General features: G+C 42.8%; 3 protein-coding genes across 3 annotated transcripts; all 3 read left to right on the forward strand.

The window, feature by feature from the left end:
* The first annotated feature begins 11999 nt into the window (after positions 1 to 11999).
* On the forward strand, positions 12000 to 13092 carry LOC142388008 (claudin-4-like). The gene has a single exon (XM_075472831.1). The coding sequence runs from the start codon at positions 12091 to 12093 to the stop codon at positions 12712 to 12714; it is 624 nt and encodes a 207-aa protein (XP_075328946.1). The 5' UTR covers positions 12000 to 12090; the 3' UTR covers positions 12715 to 13092.
* A 2468-nt stretch (positions 13093 to 15560) lies between these two features.
* On the forward strand, positions 15561 to 16541 carry LOC142388007 (claudin-4-like). Its single transcript, XM_075472830.1, has one exon. It carries the CDS (start codon positions 15616 to 15618, stop codon positions 16249 to 16251), a length of 636 nt encoding a protein of 211 aa, XP_075328945.1. The 5' UTR covers positions 15561 to 15615; the 3' UTR covers positions 16252 to 16541.
* Positions 16542 to 18384: 1843 nt separating this feature from the next.
* On the forward strand, positions 18385 to 20037 carry cldnf (claudin f). The gene has a single exon (XM_075472829.1). It carries the CDS (start codon positions 18906 to 18908, stop codon positions 19638 to 19640), a length of 735 nt encoding a protein of 244 aa, XP_075328944.1. The 5' UTR covers positions 18385 to 18905; the 3' UTR covers positions 19641 to 20037.
* The last annotated feature ends 567 nt before the right edge of the window (positions 20038 to 20604 follow it).

Below are 20604 nucleotides of genomic sequence, written 5' to 3' on the forward strand. Positions count from 1 at the left end.
GCCCTTACATCTGGCCCACATGATGCCCTTACATTTGGCCCACATGATGCCCACATGATGCCCTTACATCTAGCCCACATGATGCCCTTACATCTGGCCCACATGATGCCCTTACATCTGGCCCACATGATGCACTTACATCTGGCCCACATGATGCCCTTACATCTGGCCTACATGATGCACTTACATCTGGCCTACATGATGCACTTACATCTGGCCCACATGATGCCCTTACATCTGGCCTACATGATGCCCTTACATCTGGCCCACATGATGCACTTACATCTGGCCTACATGATGCCCTTACATCTGGCCCACAGGATGCCCTTACATCTGGCCTACATGATGCCCTTACATCTGGCCTACATGATGCCCTTACATCTGGCCCACAGGATGCCCTTACATCTGGCCCACATGATGACCTTACATCTGGCCTACATGATGCCCTTACATCTGGCCCACAGGATGCCCTTACATCTGGCCTACATGATGCCCTTACATCTGGCCCACATGATGCCCTTACATCTGGCCCACATGATGCCCTTACATCTGGCCTACATGATGCCCTTACATCTGGCCTACATGATGCCCTTACATCTGGCCCACATGATGCCCTTACATCTGGCCTACATGATGCCCTTACATCTGACCCACATGATGCCCTTACACCTGGCCCACATGATGCCCTTACATCTGGCCTACATGATGCCCTTACATCTGGCCCACATGATGCCCTTACATCTGGCCCACATGATGCCCTTACATCTGGCCCACATGAAGCCCTTACATCTGGCCCACATGATGCCCTTACATCTGGCCTACATGATGCCCTTACATCTGGCCCACATGATGCCCTTACATCTGGCCTACATGATGCTCTTACATCTGGCCCACATGATGCCCTTACATATGGCTTACATGATGCCCTTACATCTGGCCCACATGATGCCCTTACATCTGGCCCACATGATGCCCTTACATCTGGCCCACATGATGCACTTACATCTGGCCTACATGATGCCCTTACATCTGGCCCACATGATGCACTTACATCTGTTCTACATGATGCCCTTACATCTGGCCTACATGATGCCCTTACATCTGGCCTACATGATGCCCTTACATCTGGCCCACATGATGCCCTTACATCTGGTCTACATGATGCCCTTACATCTGGCCCACATGATGCCCTTACATCTGGCCTACATGATGCCCTTACATCTGGCCCACATGATGCCCTTACATCTGGCCCACATGATGCCCTTACATCTGGCCCACATGATGCCCTTACATCTGGCCCACATGATGCCCTTACATCTGGCCCACATGATGCCCTTACATCTGGCCCACATGATGCCCTTACATCTGGCCCACATGAAGCCCTTACATCTGGCTCATATGATGCCCTTACATCTGGCCCACATGATGCCCTTACATTTGGCCCACATGATGCCCACATTATGCCCTTACATCTAGCCCACATGATGCCCTTACATCTGGCCCACATGATGCCCTTACATCTGGCCCACATGATGCACTTACATCTGGCCCACATGATGCCCTTACATCTGGCCTACATGATGCACTTACATCTGGCCCACATGATGCCCTTACATCTGGCCCACATGATGCCCTTACATCTGGCCCACATGAAGCCCTTACATCTGGCTCATATGATGCCCTTACATCTGGCCCACATGATGCCCTTACATTTGGCCCACATGATGCCCACATGATGCCCTTACATTTAGCCCACATGATGCCCTTACATCTGGCCCACATGATGCCCTTACATCTGGCCCACATGATGCACTTACATCTGGCCCACTTGATGCCCTTACATCTGGCCTACATGAGGCCCTTACATCTGGTCCACATGATGCACTTACATCTGGCCTACATGATGCACTTACATCTGGCCCACATGATGCCCTTACATCTGGCCTACATGATGCCCTTACATCTGGCCCACATGATGCACTTACATCTGGCCTACATGATGCCCTTACATCTGGCCCACAGGATGCCCTTACATCTGGCCTACATGATGCACTTACATCTGGCCTACATGATGCCCTTACATCTGGCCCACAGGATGCCCTTACATCTGGCCCACATGATGACCTTACATCTGGCCTACATGATGCCCTTACATCTGGCCCACAGGATGCCCTTACATCTGGCCTACATGATGCCCTTACATCTGGCCCACATGATGCCCTTACATCTGGCCCACATGATGCCCTTACATCTGGCCTACATGATGCCCTTACATCTGGCCTACATGATGCCCTTACATCTGGCCCACATGATGCCCTTACATCTGGCCCACATGATGCCCTTACATCTGGCCTACATGATGCCCTTACATCTGGCCTACATGATGCCCTTACATCTGGCCTACATGATGCCCTTACATCTGGCCCACATGATGCCCTTACATCTGGCCTACATGATGCCCTTACATCTGGCCCACATGATGCCCTTACATCTGGCCTACATGATGCCCTTACATCTGGCCCACATGATGCCCTTACATCTGGCCCACATGATGCCCTTACATCTGGCCTACATGATGCCCTTACATCTGGCCTACATGATGCCCTTACATCTGGCCCACATGATGCCCTTACATCTGGCCTACATGATGCCCTTACATCTGGCCTACATGATGCCCTTACATCTGGCCTACATGATGCCCTTACATCTGGCCTACATGATGCCCTTACATCTGGCCTACATGATGCCCTTACATCTGGCCCACATGATGCCCTTACATCTGGCCCACATGATGCCCTTACATCTGGCCTACATGATGCACTTACATCTGGCCTACATGATGCCCTTACATCTGGCCCACATGATGCCCTTACATCTGGCCTACATGATGCCCTTACATCTGGCCTACATGATGCCCTTACATCTGGCCTACATGATGCCCTTACATCTGGCCCACATGATGCCCTTACATCTGGCCTACATGATGCCCTTACATCTGGCCCACATGATGCCCTTACATCTGGCCTACATGATGCCCTTACATCTGGCCTACATGATGCCCTTACATCTGGCCCACATGATGCCCTTACATCTGGCCTACATGATGCCCTTACATCTGGCCCACATGATGCACTTACATCTGTTCTACATGATGCCCTTACATCTGGCCTACATGATGCCCTTACATCTGGCCTACATGATGCCCTTACATCTGGCCCACATGATGCCCTTACATCTGGCCTACATGATGCCCTTACATCTGGCCCACATGATGCCCTTACATCTGGCCTACATGATGCCCTTACATCTGGCCCACATGATGCCCTTACATCTGGCCCACATGATGCCCTTACATCTGGCCCACATGATGCCCTTACATCTGGCCCACATGATGCCCTTACATCTGGCCCACATGATGCCCTTACATCTGGCCCACATGAAGCCCTTACATCTGGCTCATATGATGCCCTTACATCTGGCCCACATGATGCCCTTACATTTGGCCCACATGATGCCCACATTATGCCCTTACATCTAGCCCACATGATGCCCTTACATCTGGCCCACATGATGCCCTTACATCTGGCCCACATGATGCACTTACATCTGGCCCACATGATGCCCTTACATCTGGCCTACATGATGCACTTACATCTGGCCTACATGATGCCCTTACATCTGGCCCACATGATGCCCTTACATCTGGCCTACATGATGCCCTTACATCTGGCCCAAATGATGCACTTACATCTGGCCTACATGATGCCCTTACATCTGGCCCACAGGATGCCCTTACATCTGGCCTACATGATGCACTTACATCTGGCCTACATGATGCCCTTACATCTGGCCCACAGGATGCCCTTACATCTGGCCCACATGATGACCTTACATCTGGCCTACATGATGCCCTTACATCTGGCCCACAGGATGCCCTTACATCTGGCCTACAGGATGCCCTTACATCTGGCCCACATGATGCCCTTACATCTGGCCCACATGATGCCCTTACATCTGGCCTACATGATGCCCTTACATCTGGCCTACATGATGCCCTTACATCTGGCCCACATGATGCCATTACATCTGGCCTACATGATGCCCTTACATCTGGCCCACATGATGCCCTTACACCTGGCCTACATGATGCCCTTACATCTGGCCTACATGATGCCCTTACATCTGGCCCACATGATGCCCTTACATCTGGCCCACATGATGCCCTTACATCTGGCTCACATGATGCCCTTACATCTGGCCCACATGATGCCCTTACATCTGGCCTACATGATGCCCTTACATCTGGCCCACATGATGCACTTACATCTGGCCTACATGATGCTCTTACATCTGGCCCACATGATGCCCTTACATATGGCTTACATGATGCCCTTACATCTGGCCCACATGATGCCCTTACATCTGGCCCACATGATGCCCTTACATCTGGCCCACATGATGCACTTACATCTGGCCTACATGATGCCCTTACATCTGGCCCACATGATGCACTTACATCTGGTCTACATGATGCCCTTACATCTGGCCCACATGATGCACTTACATCTGGCCCACATGATGCACTTACATCTGGTCTACATGATGCACTTACATCTGGTCTACATGATGCCCTTACATCTGGCCTACATGATGCCCTTACATCTGGCCTACATGATGCCCTTACATCTGGCCCACATGATGCCCTTACATCTGGCCTACATGATGCCCTTACATCTGGCCTACATGATGCCCTTACATCTGGCCTACATGATGCCCTTACATCTGGCCCACATGATGCCCTTACATCTGGCCCACATGATGCCCTTACATCTGGCCCACATGATGCCCTTACATCTGGCCTACATGATGCCCTTACATCTGGCCTACATGATGCCCTTACATCTGGCCCACATGATGCCCTTACATCTGGCCCACATGATGCCCTTACATCTGCTCCACATGATGCCCTTACATCTGGCCAACATGATGCCCTCACATCTGGTCTACATGATGCCCTTACATCTGGCCTACATGATGCCCTTACATCTGGCCTACATGATGCCCTTACATCTGGCCCACATGATGCCCTTACATCTGGCCTACATGATGCACTTACATCTGGCCTACATGATGCCCTTACATCTGGCCTACATGATGCCCTTACATCTGGCCTACATGATGCCCTTACATCTGGCCCACATGATGCCCTTACATCTGGCCTACATGATGCACTTACATCTGGCCCACATGATGCACTTACATCTGGCCTACATGATGCCCTCACATCTGGTCTACATGATGCCCTTACATCTGGCCTACATGATGCCCTTACATCTGGCCTACATGATGCCCTTACATCTGGCCCACATGATGCCCTTACATCTGGCCTACATGATGCACTTACATCTGGCCCACATGATGCACTTACATCTGGCCTACATGATGCACTTACATCTGGCCCACATGATGGCCCAGATCCGGTTTGCCAGAGCTGGTCCACACTTGGGCCACCATTGCCAGATTTTTCCCAGATCCGGTTCACTTACCAGCATCATTCGGATGCCTCCTGATCACCTCCCTTTAGAGATTTTTTGGGGCAGACCCAGAATATGCTGAATTGTATATGTCTCTTCTGGTCTGAGAACGCCTCGGGATCCCCCAAGATTAGCTTGAAAGTGTGGCTGGGGAGCGGGATGTCTGGATTTCACTGCTGGACCTTTTTTCTCAACAGCCCAACCAGTGATAATGTAAAATAATGGATGATTAGATTGATGGATGTTGAATTGTTTAATTGCATTATTTAGATCTAACCACTCCCGTGTTTTACAATAAGCATGATTTGAAAGTTTAAACCCATTTTGCTTCCTTGAGACTGACAATAAAGGGATAGTTCGCCTCTTTTGCATTGAAGCTGTATGACATCCCATATTAGCAATATCATTTATGAACATTTTCTTACCCCCTGCTGCGTCCTGTGAGCCGAGTTCCAGCCTCGTTTTGGCGTTTTATGAAGGTAGACCGGCTAGTTGGCTGGGGCTTAAAAAATAAAGCGTTTTGCTTCTCAAAACAATGTCCGTTCAAAGGATTAATACATTTGCATCACAAAATCGTTCAACAGGAAAAAGTCAGACCTCACAATCGCTTGGCACTGTATTTTATTTTTGTGGCCCCAGCCAACTAGCCAGACTAGCTTCCGGCACTGGAAGGTAGTCAGAATAGATTTTAAAAGCCTGCTGATGGTTTACAAATCCCAGAACGGTTTAGGGCCAAAATACATCTGTGATCTGTTCAGAGAATATAAAGCCAGCAGAGCTCTTAGATCCAAGGACTCAGGTCAGCTGGTCCAGTCCAGAGTCCAGACTAAACATGGAGAAGCAGCATTTAGCTGTTATGCTGCAAACAAGTGGAACAAACTGCCAGTGGAGATTAAACTTTCACCAAATGGAGACATTTATAAATCCAGGTTAAAAACATTTCTTTTCTCATGTATCTATGCATGAAATCTGCACAATATCTTGTTTGGACTGCTGTTGCTTGTTTTTAAATTCATTTAAATTATTTTGTTTGTTTCTCTTTATATTCTTTTATGTATTTTTAATGCTTCTTCCACTCCCTGCTGCAATGCTTTTATTTTATGTGAAGCATTTTTAACTGTTTTGTACATGAAATGTGCTACAAATAAATTTTATTTGATTTGATTTGATTTGATTTGATTTGATTTGATACCTTCATCAACGCCAAAACGAGGCTGGAACTCGGCTCACAGGACGCAGCAGGTGGTAAGAAAATGTTCATAAACTATATTGCTAATATGGGATGTCACACAGCTTCATGTCAAAAGAGGCGAACTATCCCTTTAATACAATAATCTATCTGAATTATACAAATAAGAACAGTTTTACAGCACTGAATATATAATACGCTGTATCTATCTTATGCTAACACCTTATTCATGCGAGCAAACAGAGAGTGTGACGAGCCTTTGTGTAATGTTTTGAAAGCAAATTTCCAGCAGGTGCAGCCACTTGATGGATCGGTTTCAGGAAGCGCACATGCAGCAACATGCAGAGTTCTCTGACATCCACCTGTGATGGGAGTGGAAGCCGGTCTGACCACTTTACTGAAGGTGCAACAGGTTGTCCTTAACCCATTGAAACCCAAAGTCCCCTGCTGGTTAATGCTAACTGCAGCTAGCGTTTTTGTGTCCAATAACGTTTATGTTTGATTTTAATTTAATTTAATTTAACTAAACTAATCTTTTATTTATTACGTGTTTGAAGATGCGTGTCAAACCCAATCAGTGAAATGCTTTAGGAAGTCAAATAAGAAAAAAAGGAAGCAGAAGTTGCTTGTTTTTGTCATTTGCCTACGGAACACTTCCCCAGTTTTTTAACTATTTCACCTCAAAAATGAACTTATATCAACATTCCCTTCACAGCTTTGTGTGTTTCATTGTTTTAATTAAGGGAAATTATAATTACAATTATAATATAATTTATTTATTATATTTAAGGGAGATTTTTTAAATGTTTAATTCAACCTACCAACAAAGGAAAACTTAACACCCGCGTTTGTTTTATCGTGTGTCATGCCCGAACATGCATTTCTCAGTAATCACCTGTAAATACATAAATAGCCCAGTGAAACTGTGACACTCCCTGAGCGGTGGCCTCAGGGCTCGCTGCGATGAAGTCACACAGGTGCATACCGTCCCATTTTGATACATGAAACCACTTTTTTTTTTTTTAGCTCTTGAATAATCCAAACAATGTAACTAAGAAAAAATGTTTCCATTATGTCTCAAAAGCTTCCATAAAGTACTTCCCCTCATGTTTTGTTCTTTTTCAGTGTAGGATGATCGTAAATAAATGTGATTACTTTTCATTTGTTGTTCAGTCTGTCAGTGGCTGGTGCCCCTAAACTTTGCAATGGGTTACCATGGTTACCGCTGCATATCCGTTCATCAGAAACTCTCGAATTTTTTTAAAACATCTCTTAAAACCCACCTTTTCTCTCAGACTTTCAGACCTGGGTGAAACAAATGTTGTCTGTGTGTGTGTAAATTGTTTTTTTTTATCTCTTGCTGAATTTCTTTGTTAAATGTTTCTGTTGAATTTTATTGTTATTTATTCATGTAAAGCACTTTGGTCAACCCAGGTTGTTATAGAATAGAATAGAATAGAAAATACTTTATTTATTTATAAAGTTACAAGGTGCTGTATAAAGTTATGAGGTGCTGTATAAATAAACGTGACCTTGACCTTGTTAAATCAACATAAATGAAAATGATTTCCTCCAAAAACATGCATGTTAGCTTAATTGGTGTCTCTAAATTTGTCCCTAGGAGTGAGCGTGAGTGTGGTTGTTTGTCTCTGTGTGGCCCTGTGAGGGACTGGGGTCCATCTATCCGCTGGGATAGGCTCCGGCCCCCCGCGGCCCAACAGTTGGATTATAGTGGATAAAACTGTGGAACGACCTCCCATTTCACATCAGACAAGCCCCTTCACTGCCCATTTTTAAAACCCGTCTTAAAACCCATTTTTTATTCCCTGGCTTTTAACCCAGCATGGGGCTCTGTTTCTGTTATTGTTTTTATTGTTTTAATATTGTTATTGTGTATTATTGTTTTTACATTGTACTTGTGTTTTTTGCCTTATATTTCGTGTTGTTACTCATGTACAGCACTTTGTTTCAGCCACGGCTGTTTTAAACGGCTTTATAAATAAAGTTGAGTTGAGTGATAGAAAATGGATGGATGGATGATTTAATGCTAACTTATTCTCCTTGTTTCCCTTGTTTGCTTCGCGGGTTTTTTTCAGCTCGACATTGATCTGCATAGTGACCCAACCAGATAAGCTGAAGGGTTGGACGCCTGAATGAAAGCCAAAGCCAGCCGTTACTTCGGCGTTTGGGCTTGCCTCTGACTGCCTGCTGACACTTGTTGCTTCACCTCCCTCTGGCATTTTCTCACGGCTCCTGGAGTCCTACGAGTGCCTGTTGCTGTAGAATTTGTTTTGTTCCCTTTATCTTATAGAGCGCATTACTCTGGCATGTGTGTGGAATCAGCTGAATATCCTGAAATGTTGTCAGTGGGTGCTTTACATTGAAAAAACACTATTTGTTTCACAACATGACTTTACTTTGTCCTCAGTCTGATTCATTAAACGTGAGTTAAAGTTACCGAGTTCACCAAATAGGATTCTTACAAAAGCATTCACACTGGAAAAAATGCCCCTCCAAAAATATATTACAAATTACATTTCAGAATGATACACATTTTAAATGTTGGTTTTTAATATCGGGCTTGAAATATTTGCCGATCATTGCATCCTGCGATAACATAAAATGAAAAGCTGAATATGAACATTACATTCAGTCCTTTTGAGTGATTCCCACCAGCATAATGTTATGATACACTGGAAAAAATGCCCCTGTAAAAATAAGTAAAAAAACAACAAATAAAAGACGTTTTGCTTGAAATGAGCAAAAAAATCTGCTATTGGAACTAGTGAAAATTGGCTTGCCAAGATTTCTTGAAATAAGATGTGATATTTGGGACTTTTGAGTTAAAGGTGATCTTGAAATTAGCTTAAAAATCTCTTCAAATGTAAAAAAAAAAGCTTGTTTCATATGAAATCCGACTCAAAACAATTTGTTTTCAAGACTTTTTTATTTAACAAGATATTCCAGATGTATTGTATTAAAACAAGTCCCTATATCTGGCTGAAATAGTACTTGTTAAGCAGTTGTGTCTTATATTAAGTGTAATGAGATTTTTTGACTAGAAATGAGACAAATATACTTGGTAAGACTTTGATTTTTTCCAGTGCAGTAGGTGATTGCAACCTTTTTTGTAGCTCTACATCAGGGCTGATCTCAGCCTGAATCCATCTCTCCTCAGAGTCTTAATTGCAAAAATTCCTCCCTGTGTCCTTATGTGCGGAACCCAATCTCCATAGCCAGGCTCAAGTACCTTTAATGATCCTACCTTGGATAAAATAGAGGTATTATAGTCCTAACGGTAGATCTGGCTCTTAAACACTGCCTCCATTCTTTTCTGAAAACATCTGATTCTCTCTCTACCTCCCTTTGCCTCCTTTCACTGTTCCCTCTTTTTGCAACAGTCTAACAAGTGGAATCCTTGGCACGGCGTCTGCCATTTCCCCCAAAAAATCTCCCTCCTGATGTCTTCTTACCTCTGTGGATAAAACTATAGATAATTAAAGTGGGACCTGGACTGCAAAGTGCCCTCCCTGGACAAGCCGTGCCATCCTGCTGCAGCTCCTCATCCTTTAAGGACTGACATCACCACACGGTCAGCAGTTGTTCTGTTACCGGAAAGCTAAGGTTTGTAAGAAAATGTTTGCTTTCATGCACATGCTCTCGCTTCTTGCTTTTCTCTTACATGGATGTGGCCTGTTTCAGTTAATATGATCATAGTTGGATTGTTGTGTGTGAATAATCTGAATGGCCTGAGCACAAAACTGCATTTCTGTTGTCATTTGTTTATCGTGTTATAAATATTCTGCATTAGCCAGTTTGATTTAGGAGCCAACTAATCTTCTTATTTATGCTAAATGTTATCTGATTCAATGTGTTTCATTCTAACACCTAGAAATAGTTAACATTAAGAGCAGGAATTGTGTTTTATCCACTTAAAAACACTTTCTGACATGTTTCGGTCTCAGTTACTGGGCACAAGAAATGTGGAGGCTCTACTTTTTTCTCTCAAACTAAAGCCGAATTTAAAAACATCAGAGGATAAAGACTTCACATTTTGACCTGGGAGATATCAAAGACATGTATAACCTGTAAGGGATTTAAGAGGAATCTTGATAATTGTTTGTCCAACCTTTAAAAGACACACTCAAAAATACACTAATAGCACACACTGGAAAAGATCTAAATCTTACCAAGTATATTTTTCTCATTGAGTATCTCATTACACTTAATATAAGACACAACTGCCTAACAAGCTCTATTTCAGCCAGATATAGGGACTTGTTTTAATACAATACATCTTGAATATCTTGTTAAAGCAATACTATGTAACATTTCTACCTTAAAATATTGAAAAAAATTGTGCGGCTAGAATGAGTTTTAATATTACGATTGGCCTGTCTCCTATGCCCTTCGGGGGTCTGAGTTGGAAAAACTGTGCTATGTAACTTCGCTGGACCGGCCCGGGAGCTGAGCGGAAGTACTTCGACTTGCTTTCTGGCACACCTACCGCAAAAACAAATAGACCCCTCTCACGCTCCCAGGTATAAGGCTAAGCTAGCGCAACATTGTCAGTACGATCATCATGGCAGAGGCACCGAAGAAACAGAAGAAGACGTTGACTGATTAAGCAAGGAAGAGAAAGAGATTTACGACAAAGCAGGAGACCGGACTAGAGTTGCTCTCGGCTCCAAAGTGGGCTTTTTGAGAAGTTACATTGTATTGCTTTAAGTGAAAAAGTCTTGAAAACATCTTGTTTTGAGTCATATTTCACATGAAACAATCTTTTTTTTTCATTTGAAGAGGTTTTTAAGCTAATTTCAAGATCACTTTTAACTCGAAAGTCCTAAATATCACATCTTATTTCAAGAAATCTTGACAAGCCGATTTTCACTAGTTCCATTGGCAGATTTTTTTGCTTATTTCAATTAAAAACATCTTGTATTTGTTGTTTTTCTTAGGCTACTTATTTTTGGAGGGGCATTTTTTTCCAGTGCAGCACGAAACCAGAAAAAAAAAGCCATCTGATTGTTAAAAGTGTTTCTTTAAGGTGTGGTTAGCACTTTTTTTTTAATTTAATCTTTGGTCTGCTTTTCTATGCTGAGCACATATGAGTCACAGCATGTCGAAACAACAAAAACCCACATGATTACACATGTCTGGGTCTGACGGGGGGGGGGGGGTTACAGAAACCACGTCACACCTGTGTGACAGTGTGTCAGCATGTGTCAACCCCCCCCCGCTGAGTTAACCGTATAAAAGACCTGCTCCAACCTTCCTCTAACATTCACTCTTGGGGATCTCTCAAGTAAAAGACTTTCACAGACAGAAACCTTTGGACCTACATTTCTTTGGACAACAGTTTGAGACATGGTGTCGGCTGGATTTCAGATCCTGGGCTTAGCCCTGTGCATCATAGGCTGGGTCGGGACCATCATCGTCTGCGCCCTGCCTCAGTGGAGGGTGACGGCCTTTATCGGACAGAACATCGTCACGGCTCAGACCACGTGGGAGGGCATCTGGATGACCTGCGTGGTTCAGAGCACGGGCCAGATGCAGTGCAAGGTGTACGACTCCATGCTGGCCCTCAGCCAGGACCTGCAGGCCGCCCGGGCCCTCATCATCATATCTATTCTGGTTGGAATCCTCGCCCTTTTCATTGGCATCGCCGGAGGCAAGTGCACAAACTGCGTGGAGGATGAGAGCACCAAAGCCAAGATCGGCATCACTGCCGGTGTCATGTTCATCATTGCCGGGGTTATGTGCCTCATCCCCGTTTGTTGGACGGCTCATTCCATCATCAGGGAGTTCTACAACCCCATGCTTAGCAGCTCCCAGAAGAATGAGATGGGAGCATCACTCTTCATCGGGTGGGGGGCCTCTACCCTGCTTCTACTGGGCGGAGGACTTCTCTGCGCCAACTGCCCGCCCAAAGACACCTACTCTGCCAAGTACACGGCTCCACGTTCATCTGCACCCAAGGACTTTGTCTGAGGAGAGAGAAGCCGGGCGGGAAGGCAGAGAGACTGAGAAAGGACTTGATGTGAATGCTCAGTGGTCCATGAAATTAATTCATGATGCCGCACAAGTATACTTTTCACTGATTTTGTTGTGCTTGGCGCTTAGTTTGAGTTACAGCCGTTCGTGATAAGTTCCATCTGCAGATGTGAACCACACCCAAACAACTGCCACTGCATAACGAGGGGTTCCATCTGCAGGAGGGACAATGTTTGCATGAATCTGTAGTTTTTTTTTACTCGTTTCAATCATTTCCATTCATTTAATTCATTTTTACCCTGTTATATATATATACCTTCTTTTATTGTTCTGCTTGTCTGAAAACTGTAAATAAAATTGTTTCTGTTTAACTCAGATATGCGGTTTTGTGTGCTTTTCTTCAAAAACTTTTGAACATTTTTGTTTTACTTGTTTCACGTTGAGCTCAGAAGACACGAGGCGGCACCCTGACTTGTTTTAAAGCTAAAACAATATTTTGTAAAAGTTAAACAAATTCTTAAATTAACTTGATTTGTACTCTTTACAATTTAATGCATTAAAGACCCTGTAAACTAGACAAAGCAGGTGTCTAAAAAGCTTTATTCACACCAACACCTGTCATTTTTTAAAGAAACATGAAAATACACCTCTGAAAATACGCCTTTCCCTATTTTTTTATTATTAGATACATTGCTGTTAATATTATTACCATTACGAATATATTTGTTCATATTCTTGCTGAAAAATACATTTATAAATGGCTCAAAACCAAGAACAGTGCTTCGAAAGCAAAGCGAACCGCTCCCTGAGAGGAACAACTGGTGCAACACTGCCCCCTGCTGTCAGAAAAGAACACATCTGTAGTTTCTGTCACCTGTTCGTGCTCATTTCATTTGGTACATTTTGTCTCATATTTGGATATTCACATTTCACATATTCACATTAAGCTCGTCTTGTTTTTTGATAAACCAAAATGACACAATAAAGATCTTTTATCCAGTTTCCTACAACATTTTTAAGTGAAGTTCCATTTTTGGCTTTTTTACAAGAACAAAGCAGCTCATTTCTGTACGAAACAATGCTCATAAAATGCCTGATTTAATGCAGAGTGAGCAAATAGAAATACCCTAAAATCCTGCCCTTAAATATGAAAAACAGAAAAAAGATAAAGATGTGACAGAAGCTGAGTTAAAGATAATAAGTCAAATTAAAATGTCTTGTGTCAGTGAGTTTTTAATAGAAGAGGAAAAATGATTCAAGAGTTTATAAGTCAGATTCAACAAGTCATCCTCAGACTGAGGTTTATTCATAGCTATGTGAGAAAAGTTTGAGTTTTTCCAGCTGTCGGACTAAACTAAAGTGTGATGTGCAGTGGTTTCCACATCTGTGCTGCAACAAGAGTCCAGTTCCAAAAAATGATCCACTGAAGGCACATCAAGTACTTCTGCTAAAACATGTTTTTTTTGTATCGTGTTTCACATATCAGGACATAAAAAGCATGAAAGTAGTCAGAGTCCTATTATAAAGGAAATACCTGTGCTTCTTATGCTAAATGAGATGATAAAGGAAGCCATGCTGGTTCTGCTTCATGGCTGCCACTCACTGCATTCTACTCAGTTAGAAGGATTTCTAAGCATAGAAGATACCATCAGCTGACCAGCTTTTTTTAATTTGCTCTGGGAAATCTTTAAGTTCGGGTAATCGAAGACTGTTAGCAACATGTTTTGATTGCATTCACAAGCATGCACATTGTTACCACCGCAGCCTTTAAGCACTGCCATGCTGCAACCTGAGCTTATCTGGACTCTGACTTTAACGAGCTGTAGGAGTTACACACACCTGAGGGGGAGCTCCTCCCTGCAGCAGCTTAAGGACGACACAGTTTACCCGGTTTGCACCTTTATTTCCCCTGTTTTCACTTTGGATCATGACTTATGTACATTAAACCTCTCAGTGTTCTTATCTCAGTGAATATTTCTCAGTGCCGTCTTTTCTATTTATAACAAAATGATAGTTTTCAAAGACAGGGACAAAATGGCCCCTTTGAGAAAGTGTTCGGGACATGTTCCCAGTGATGTACTGTAAATTACATCTAGATATCATATTGTTGGCCGCCATTTAAGAGACAAAGTAACAAAGTTGATATTAAAAAGTTATGCAAACAGTTATTTATGTTAAAAATGCATCTCAGTAAGGAGTATCACAATGGAAAAAATCTAAATCTTACCAAGTATATTTGTCTCATTGAGTATCTCATTACACTTAATGTAAGACACAACTGCCTAACAAGTACCATTTCAGCCAGATATAGGGACTTGTTTTAATACAATACATCTGGAATATCTTGTTAAGTGAAAAAGTCTTGAAAACAAATTGTTTTGAGTCATATTTCACATGAAACAAGCTTTTTTTTAAGCTAATTTCAAGGTCACTTTTATCTCAAAAGTCCTAAATATCACATCTTATTTCAAGAAATCTTGACAAGTCAATTTTCACTAGTTCCATTGACAGATTCTTTTGCTTTTTTCAAGCAAAAATCTTGTATCCGTTATTTTTTTAACTTATTTTTAGAGGGGCATTTCTTCCAGTGCAAAATAAAGTGAAGGATTCATATCAAATGAACTGCCAGTTTTTCCAGTAATGAGCCCAACACTGTGGGAATAGCATGTTGCTATGTGACCTTGGAGCTCTGGTTTCTGGCAGGTCAGCACAGCTAAAGGGCGCCGGGTCTTTGTTTGTGTGTAAACTCTTCTAAGCCAATAGGAGCTGAGGACTGTGGTGTCACATACCCTCATGTCTCGGTTCCTTCTTCTCACATGACAGACTATAAATTCAAGCTTTCGCCATTTCAGTTGTTTTTTGTTTTTTTGACTCACGTGGGAGGGATACAGCCTAAAGATGGTCTCTCAGGGGATTCAGGTCACCGGTATGCTGATGGCTGCCACCGGCTGGCTCTTCGTCATCATAGTGTGTGCCCTACCCATGTGGAAGGTCACTGCCTACGTTGGAGCCAACATCATCACTGCTCAGAACATTTGGCAAGGCATGTGGATGAACTGTGTGGTGCAGAGCACGGGCCAGATGCAGTGCAAGGTGTACGACTCCATGCTGGCTCTGCCACAGGACCTGCAGGTGGCCCGCGCTATGATCGTCATCTCCATCCTGATGGGAATCTGCGGCCTGATCCTCTCCATCGCCGGTGGAAAATGCACAAACTGCATTGAGGACGAGCGATCCAAGGCCAGGACTTGCATCGTTTCCGGGGTTACGTTCATCGTCTCGGGGCTGCTCTGTCTCATTCCCGTCTCCTGGTCTGCCAACACCATCATAACCAACTTCTACAACCCGGTGCTGCTCGGAGCCCAGATGTACGAGATCGGAGCGGCGCTCTATCTCGGGTGGGCCGCTGCCGCACTGCTGCTGATGGGAGGGGGGCTTCTGTGCTGGAACTGCCCCCCCCAAGATGAACACCCCCGCTACATCACCAAATTCACACCTGCGAAGTCAGCCTCCACTTCCAGGGAATACGTGTAAGATGGTTCCCCATCTCTGCATGGAACTAATTTGCTTTAAAACTAATATCATCATCCTAAATATATGTTCACTGACATTGTAAATCTGACTGACATTGGATTTTGGCATCCGATTCGCCAGCCTCCGATTCGCCAATTAAATGGATGGGCATAAAGGGCCATTTCACTGCATTTTGATCGACCAAAACTAGGTCCTGTATGGAAACTACAATTGTTACACTGCTCATATCTGGATGCAATTATTCTAAAGAGGCTATAAATTCATTAAAACCTTGTTTGGGATTTGTGAAACCTTTTTCTGATTTGTGAAAATGCAGAACAGGGCCATTTTACTGCATTTTTTTTGCATTTTGATCGACCAAAACTAGGTCCTGTATGGGAACTACAATTGTTACACTGCTCATATCTGGATATAATTATTCTTAAGAGGCTATAGATTCATCAAAACCTTGTTTGGGATTTGTGAAACCTTTGTCTGATTTGTGAAAATGCAGAACAGGGCCATTTTACTGCATTCTTTCTTTTATTTTGATCACCCTAAATTAGATCCTGTATGGAAACTACAATAGTTACACTGCTCATATCTAGATGGAATTATTCTAAAGAGGTTACAGAGTCTTTAAAACACATTTTATGATTTGTTAAAACTTTATTTGGTCATTGAAAATTCAAAAAGGTGAAATCATCTTGCTGTAAAAGTGGGGGTGTCGAAACACCCCCATCCCCCCACGGGTGCGACGCCCATGTTGTAAATAATCCACAGGCTGAATGATCAGGCTTGACAGAATTTTGTCTTTGTTAAAGTTGCCCATATCACAGCTGACATTTTGTTCTGTGAAGCTCAGGGTATAAATAATATCTGTCGGTTTTTCCAGTGGGCTCACTGTCACACATTAATGGAACAAAGCCTTCGATATTACTGTAAATGGGCCTTAAATTTAAATAAAAAAGAAGCATATCCTTCTTTTTTACGCATTAAATGAAACATCATCTGGGTTGTCTTTCAGATCCAGTTAGTTTTCGTACATTAATGAGGTTTTAATCATGTTCTGATACTTAAAACCTAGAGACTGTGTTTTAAAAGTCTCGGCTGGAAGCTGTAGCTCAGTGACCAGGCAGAGTATGGAGGCACAATCAAAAACCAAGAGATGAGCAACGTCTCAACTTAGCTGCTAAAATAATAAGAAGCTTTACTAAACCAGAACATTTGACTATTTTATAAATAATTATGATTACAATGAATTGAATTCCAATTGGCTTGAATTGGACTTTATTATTTAAGTGCCTTGAGATGACATTTGTTGTATTTGGCGCTATATAAATAAAAATTAATTGAATTGAATTGAAGATTTAGTTAACCAGAGAATATTTCCCTGTATGGTAGCTATTATATCTTTTAAGTCTTGTGCAATTCTTTGTTTTTGTAGACTTATACTATCTCAGAATCTAGACACTTCATTATGAGCCCTGAGGTCCTGTGAGACAAGGCATGATTTTATCATTTTATCATTTCCCATCCTTGTTTGAGCTGGTTTCAGGGTTTTTGAAGTTATAAAGTGGTTTTAACAGCCTCCAATTAACCCACTGCACTGGAAAAAAAATCTAAATTACCAAGTATATTTGTCTCATTTCTGGTCAAAATATCTCATTACACTTACTATAAGACACAACTGCCTAACAAGTGCTATTTCAGCCAGATATAGGGACTTGTTTTAATACAATACATCTGGAATATCTTGTTAAGTGAAATCTTGACAAGCCGATTTTCACTAGTTCCATTGGCAGATTTTACTGCTTATTTCAAGCAAAAACGTCTTGTATTTGTTGTGTTTTTACTTATTTTTGGAGGGGCATTTTTTCCAGTGTGTGTAATGGAAGATGGCAGCACTGGAAAAAATCAAAGTCTTACCAAGTATATTTGTCTCAAATATAGTCAAAATATCTCATTACACTTAATACACAACTGCCTAACAAGTACTATTTCAGCCAGATACAAGTCCCTATATCTGGCTAAAATAGTACTTGTTAGGCAGTTGTGTCTTATATTAAGTGTAATGAGATATTTTGACTAGAAATGAGACAAATATACTTGGTAAGACTGATTTTTTTCCAGATATAGGGACTTGTTTGAAGACAATACATCTGGAATATCTTGTTAAATGAAAAAGTCTTGAAAACAAATTGTTTTGAGTCACATATCATATGAAACAAGCTTTTTTTTCATTTAAAGAGGTTTTTAAGCTAATTTTAAGATCACTTTTATCTCAAAAGTCCTAAATATCACATCTTATTTCAAGAAATGTTGACAAGCCGATTTTCACTAGTTCCATTGGCAGATTTTACTGTTTATTTCAAGCAAAAACGTCTTGTATTTGTTGTGTTTTTACTTATTTTTGGAGGGGCATTTTTTCCAGTGTGTTACTGGAAACAAACAAAAAAAAAGAATCTGCATGTTATTGTTTAAAGGTGCGGGCCACACCTCTTTCCTTCAGCAGCAGGAATCTTGTTTGACCAGAAGAACTCACCTGACGACAGCCCTCCTCCTTCACATCCTGTGACAAACAGCAAGTGAGAGAGCCGTGTCACTCCGAACGGGATTCAGACCTGCACACCTAAAAACCCGCTCGCTCCTGCCGCGGACAAACCCTCTTCACCATGGGGAGGCTCGGCAAAGAAGTGGCAGGCCAGGTGCTCGGCTTCGTAGGCCTCGTTTTGGCGTCGGTCACCTGTGGGATCCCCATGTGGCGAGTGACCTCCTACATCGGAGCCAACATTGTGACGGGGCAGATCATCTGGGACGGTCTGTGGATGAACTGCGTGATGCAGAGCACCGGACAGATGCAGTGCAAGCTGAACGAGTCCGTGATGAGGCTGACCCAGGACCTGCAGGCTGCCCGAGCGCTGGTCATCATCTGCCTCGTGGTCGGCCTCATCGGCTTCATCCTCTCGTTTATTGGAGCCAAGTGCACCGGCTGCCTGAGGAAAGACGCCTCCAATGCCAATATGGTCATCATAGGCGGCTGCCTGATGATCTTAGCAGCAGTCCTGGTCCTGATCCCCGTCTGCTGGTCTGCAGCCATCACCATCGCAGACTTCATGAACCCCCTGACCATTGACACCCAGAGGAGGGAGATCGGTGCTTCTATTTACATCGGCTGGGCCTCTGCTGCATTCCTGCTGATCGGAGGGATCATCCTGACCACTTCTTGTCCTCCTCAGAGACCCACGTACGCCGGCTACCCACCGGGACCGATGTACCCATATGCACCGGCAGTATACGGGCCCATGTATGCGCCCCCAACCAGCCGGCCATACACAGCCACGGGGTCATACGTCTCCGGCAAACCTTATGCAGCACCGACCACGTATTCTGCTCGGCAGTTTCTCTAAAGCTGAAGGGACAAACAGAGTTTAGAGACTTTAATATCTACCCTGATGGCTTCTGAATACTGACTTGCTGTAGTAAAAATGAATTTATCTCCAGAGGACGGTTTGTACACCAACGCATTCTGGTGTGAAATGAATTCACTCGATCACTGTGAGCTTTGATTGTAAAACGCTTTGATAAAATGATTTCTCTGTTGCATTTACGCACGACTCTGATGCAGAAATCTCTGACATAAGAGAAACTATTGTGTCTTCGTGGTTGTGAACCCTGACAGATGCAACTTGCTGTTGATATATATTTATTTTCTTGATTTGTAATGTGTTTGTCTTCTGTAAGCGTCACTTTATTATTCAGATTATTCAGAAGAATTTCAATAAAAAGTTTGAGTATTTTCACTGATCTGTTTGTGGAGTCATTGTTTACTGTATAAAAACAATGAAATATGCATAAAGGAACTCTGACATGGCAGAATATCCGAGCTTTTCTTTATGTCTGCACATATGTGTGTTAATGGTAGAAAATAATCAATCATATCATATTTAATATATTTAATATATATTTATATTTTAATATGTTTAATATATTTATATTTAATATATTTTATATTTAAATTAAACCTTCTTACATATAAATATCATATTTCCCTTCCAAATCTCAGGTAATAACTTCATCTTAAAATTGAATTTAGAGAAAATAAAACTAATGCTTTAATACATTTAGGTTCATTTTTACTCTTTTATTATAAACCACAAAGAACTGATTTAAATCCCCAAAGAGTTTCTGTCCCTTTGATTTGCATCAGTACAGTTCCGTAATTCTGTCTCACAAAAGTGAAGCTGAAAACAGGAAATTGTACCATAAATGGAGACCGCTCGTGACACCCGGTGAAACTCCGGATGTTTTTTAAAAACCTGAAGCTAACGACTGGACGTGACGTCCCAGAAACCCGTCCAATCAGCGGCCGCT

Source organism: Odontesthes bonariensis, chromosome 9, assembly GCF_027942865.1.
Source record: "Odontesthes bonariensis isolate fOdoBon6 chromosome 9, fOdoBon6.hap1, whole genome shotgun sequence".
In the NCBI taxonomy this organism is placed as follows: Eukaryota; Metazoa; Chordata; class Actinopteri; order Atheriniformes; family Atherinopsidae; genus Odontesthes; species Odontesthes bonariensis.

What these genes read in the sequence shown, in the direction of transcription:
- cldnf (XM_075472829.1), top strand. Translation starts at nt 18,906, where the DNA reads ATGGGGAGGCTCGGCAAAGAAGTGGCAGGCCAGGTGCTCGGCTTCGTA.
- LOC142388007 (XM_075472830.1), top strand. Translation starts at nt 15,616, where the DNA reads ATGGTCTCTCAGGGGATTCAGGTCACCGGTATGCTGATGGCTGCCACC.
- LOC142388008 (XM_075472831.1), top strand. Translation starts at nt 12,091, where the DNA reads ATGGTGTCGGCTGGATTTCAGATCCTGGGCTTAGCCCTGTGCATCATA.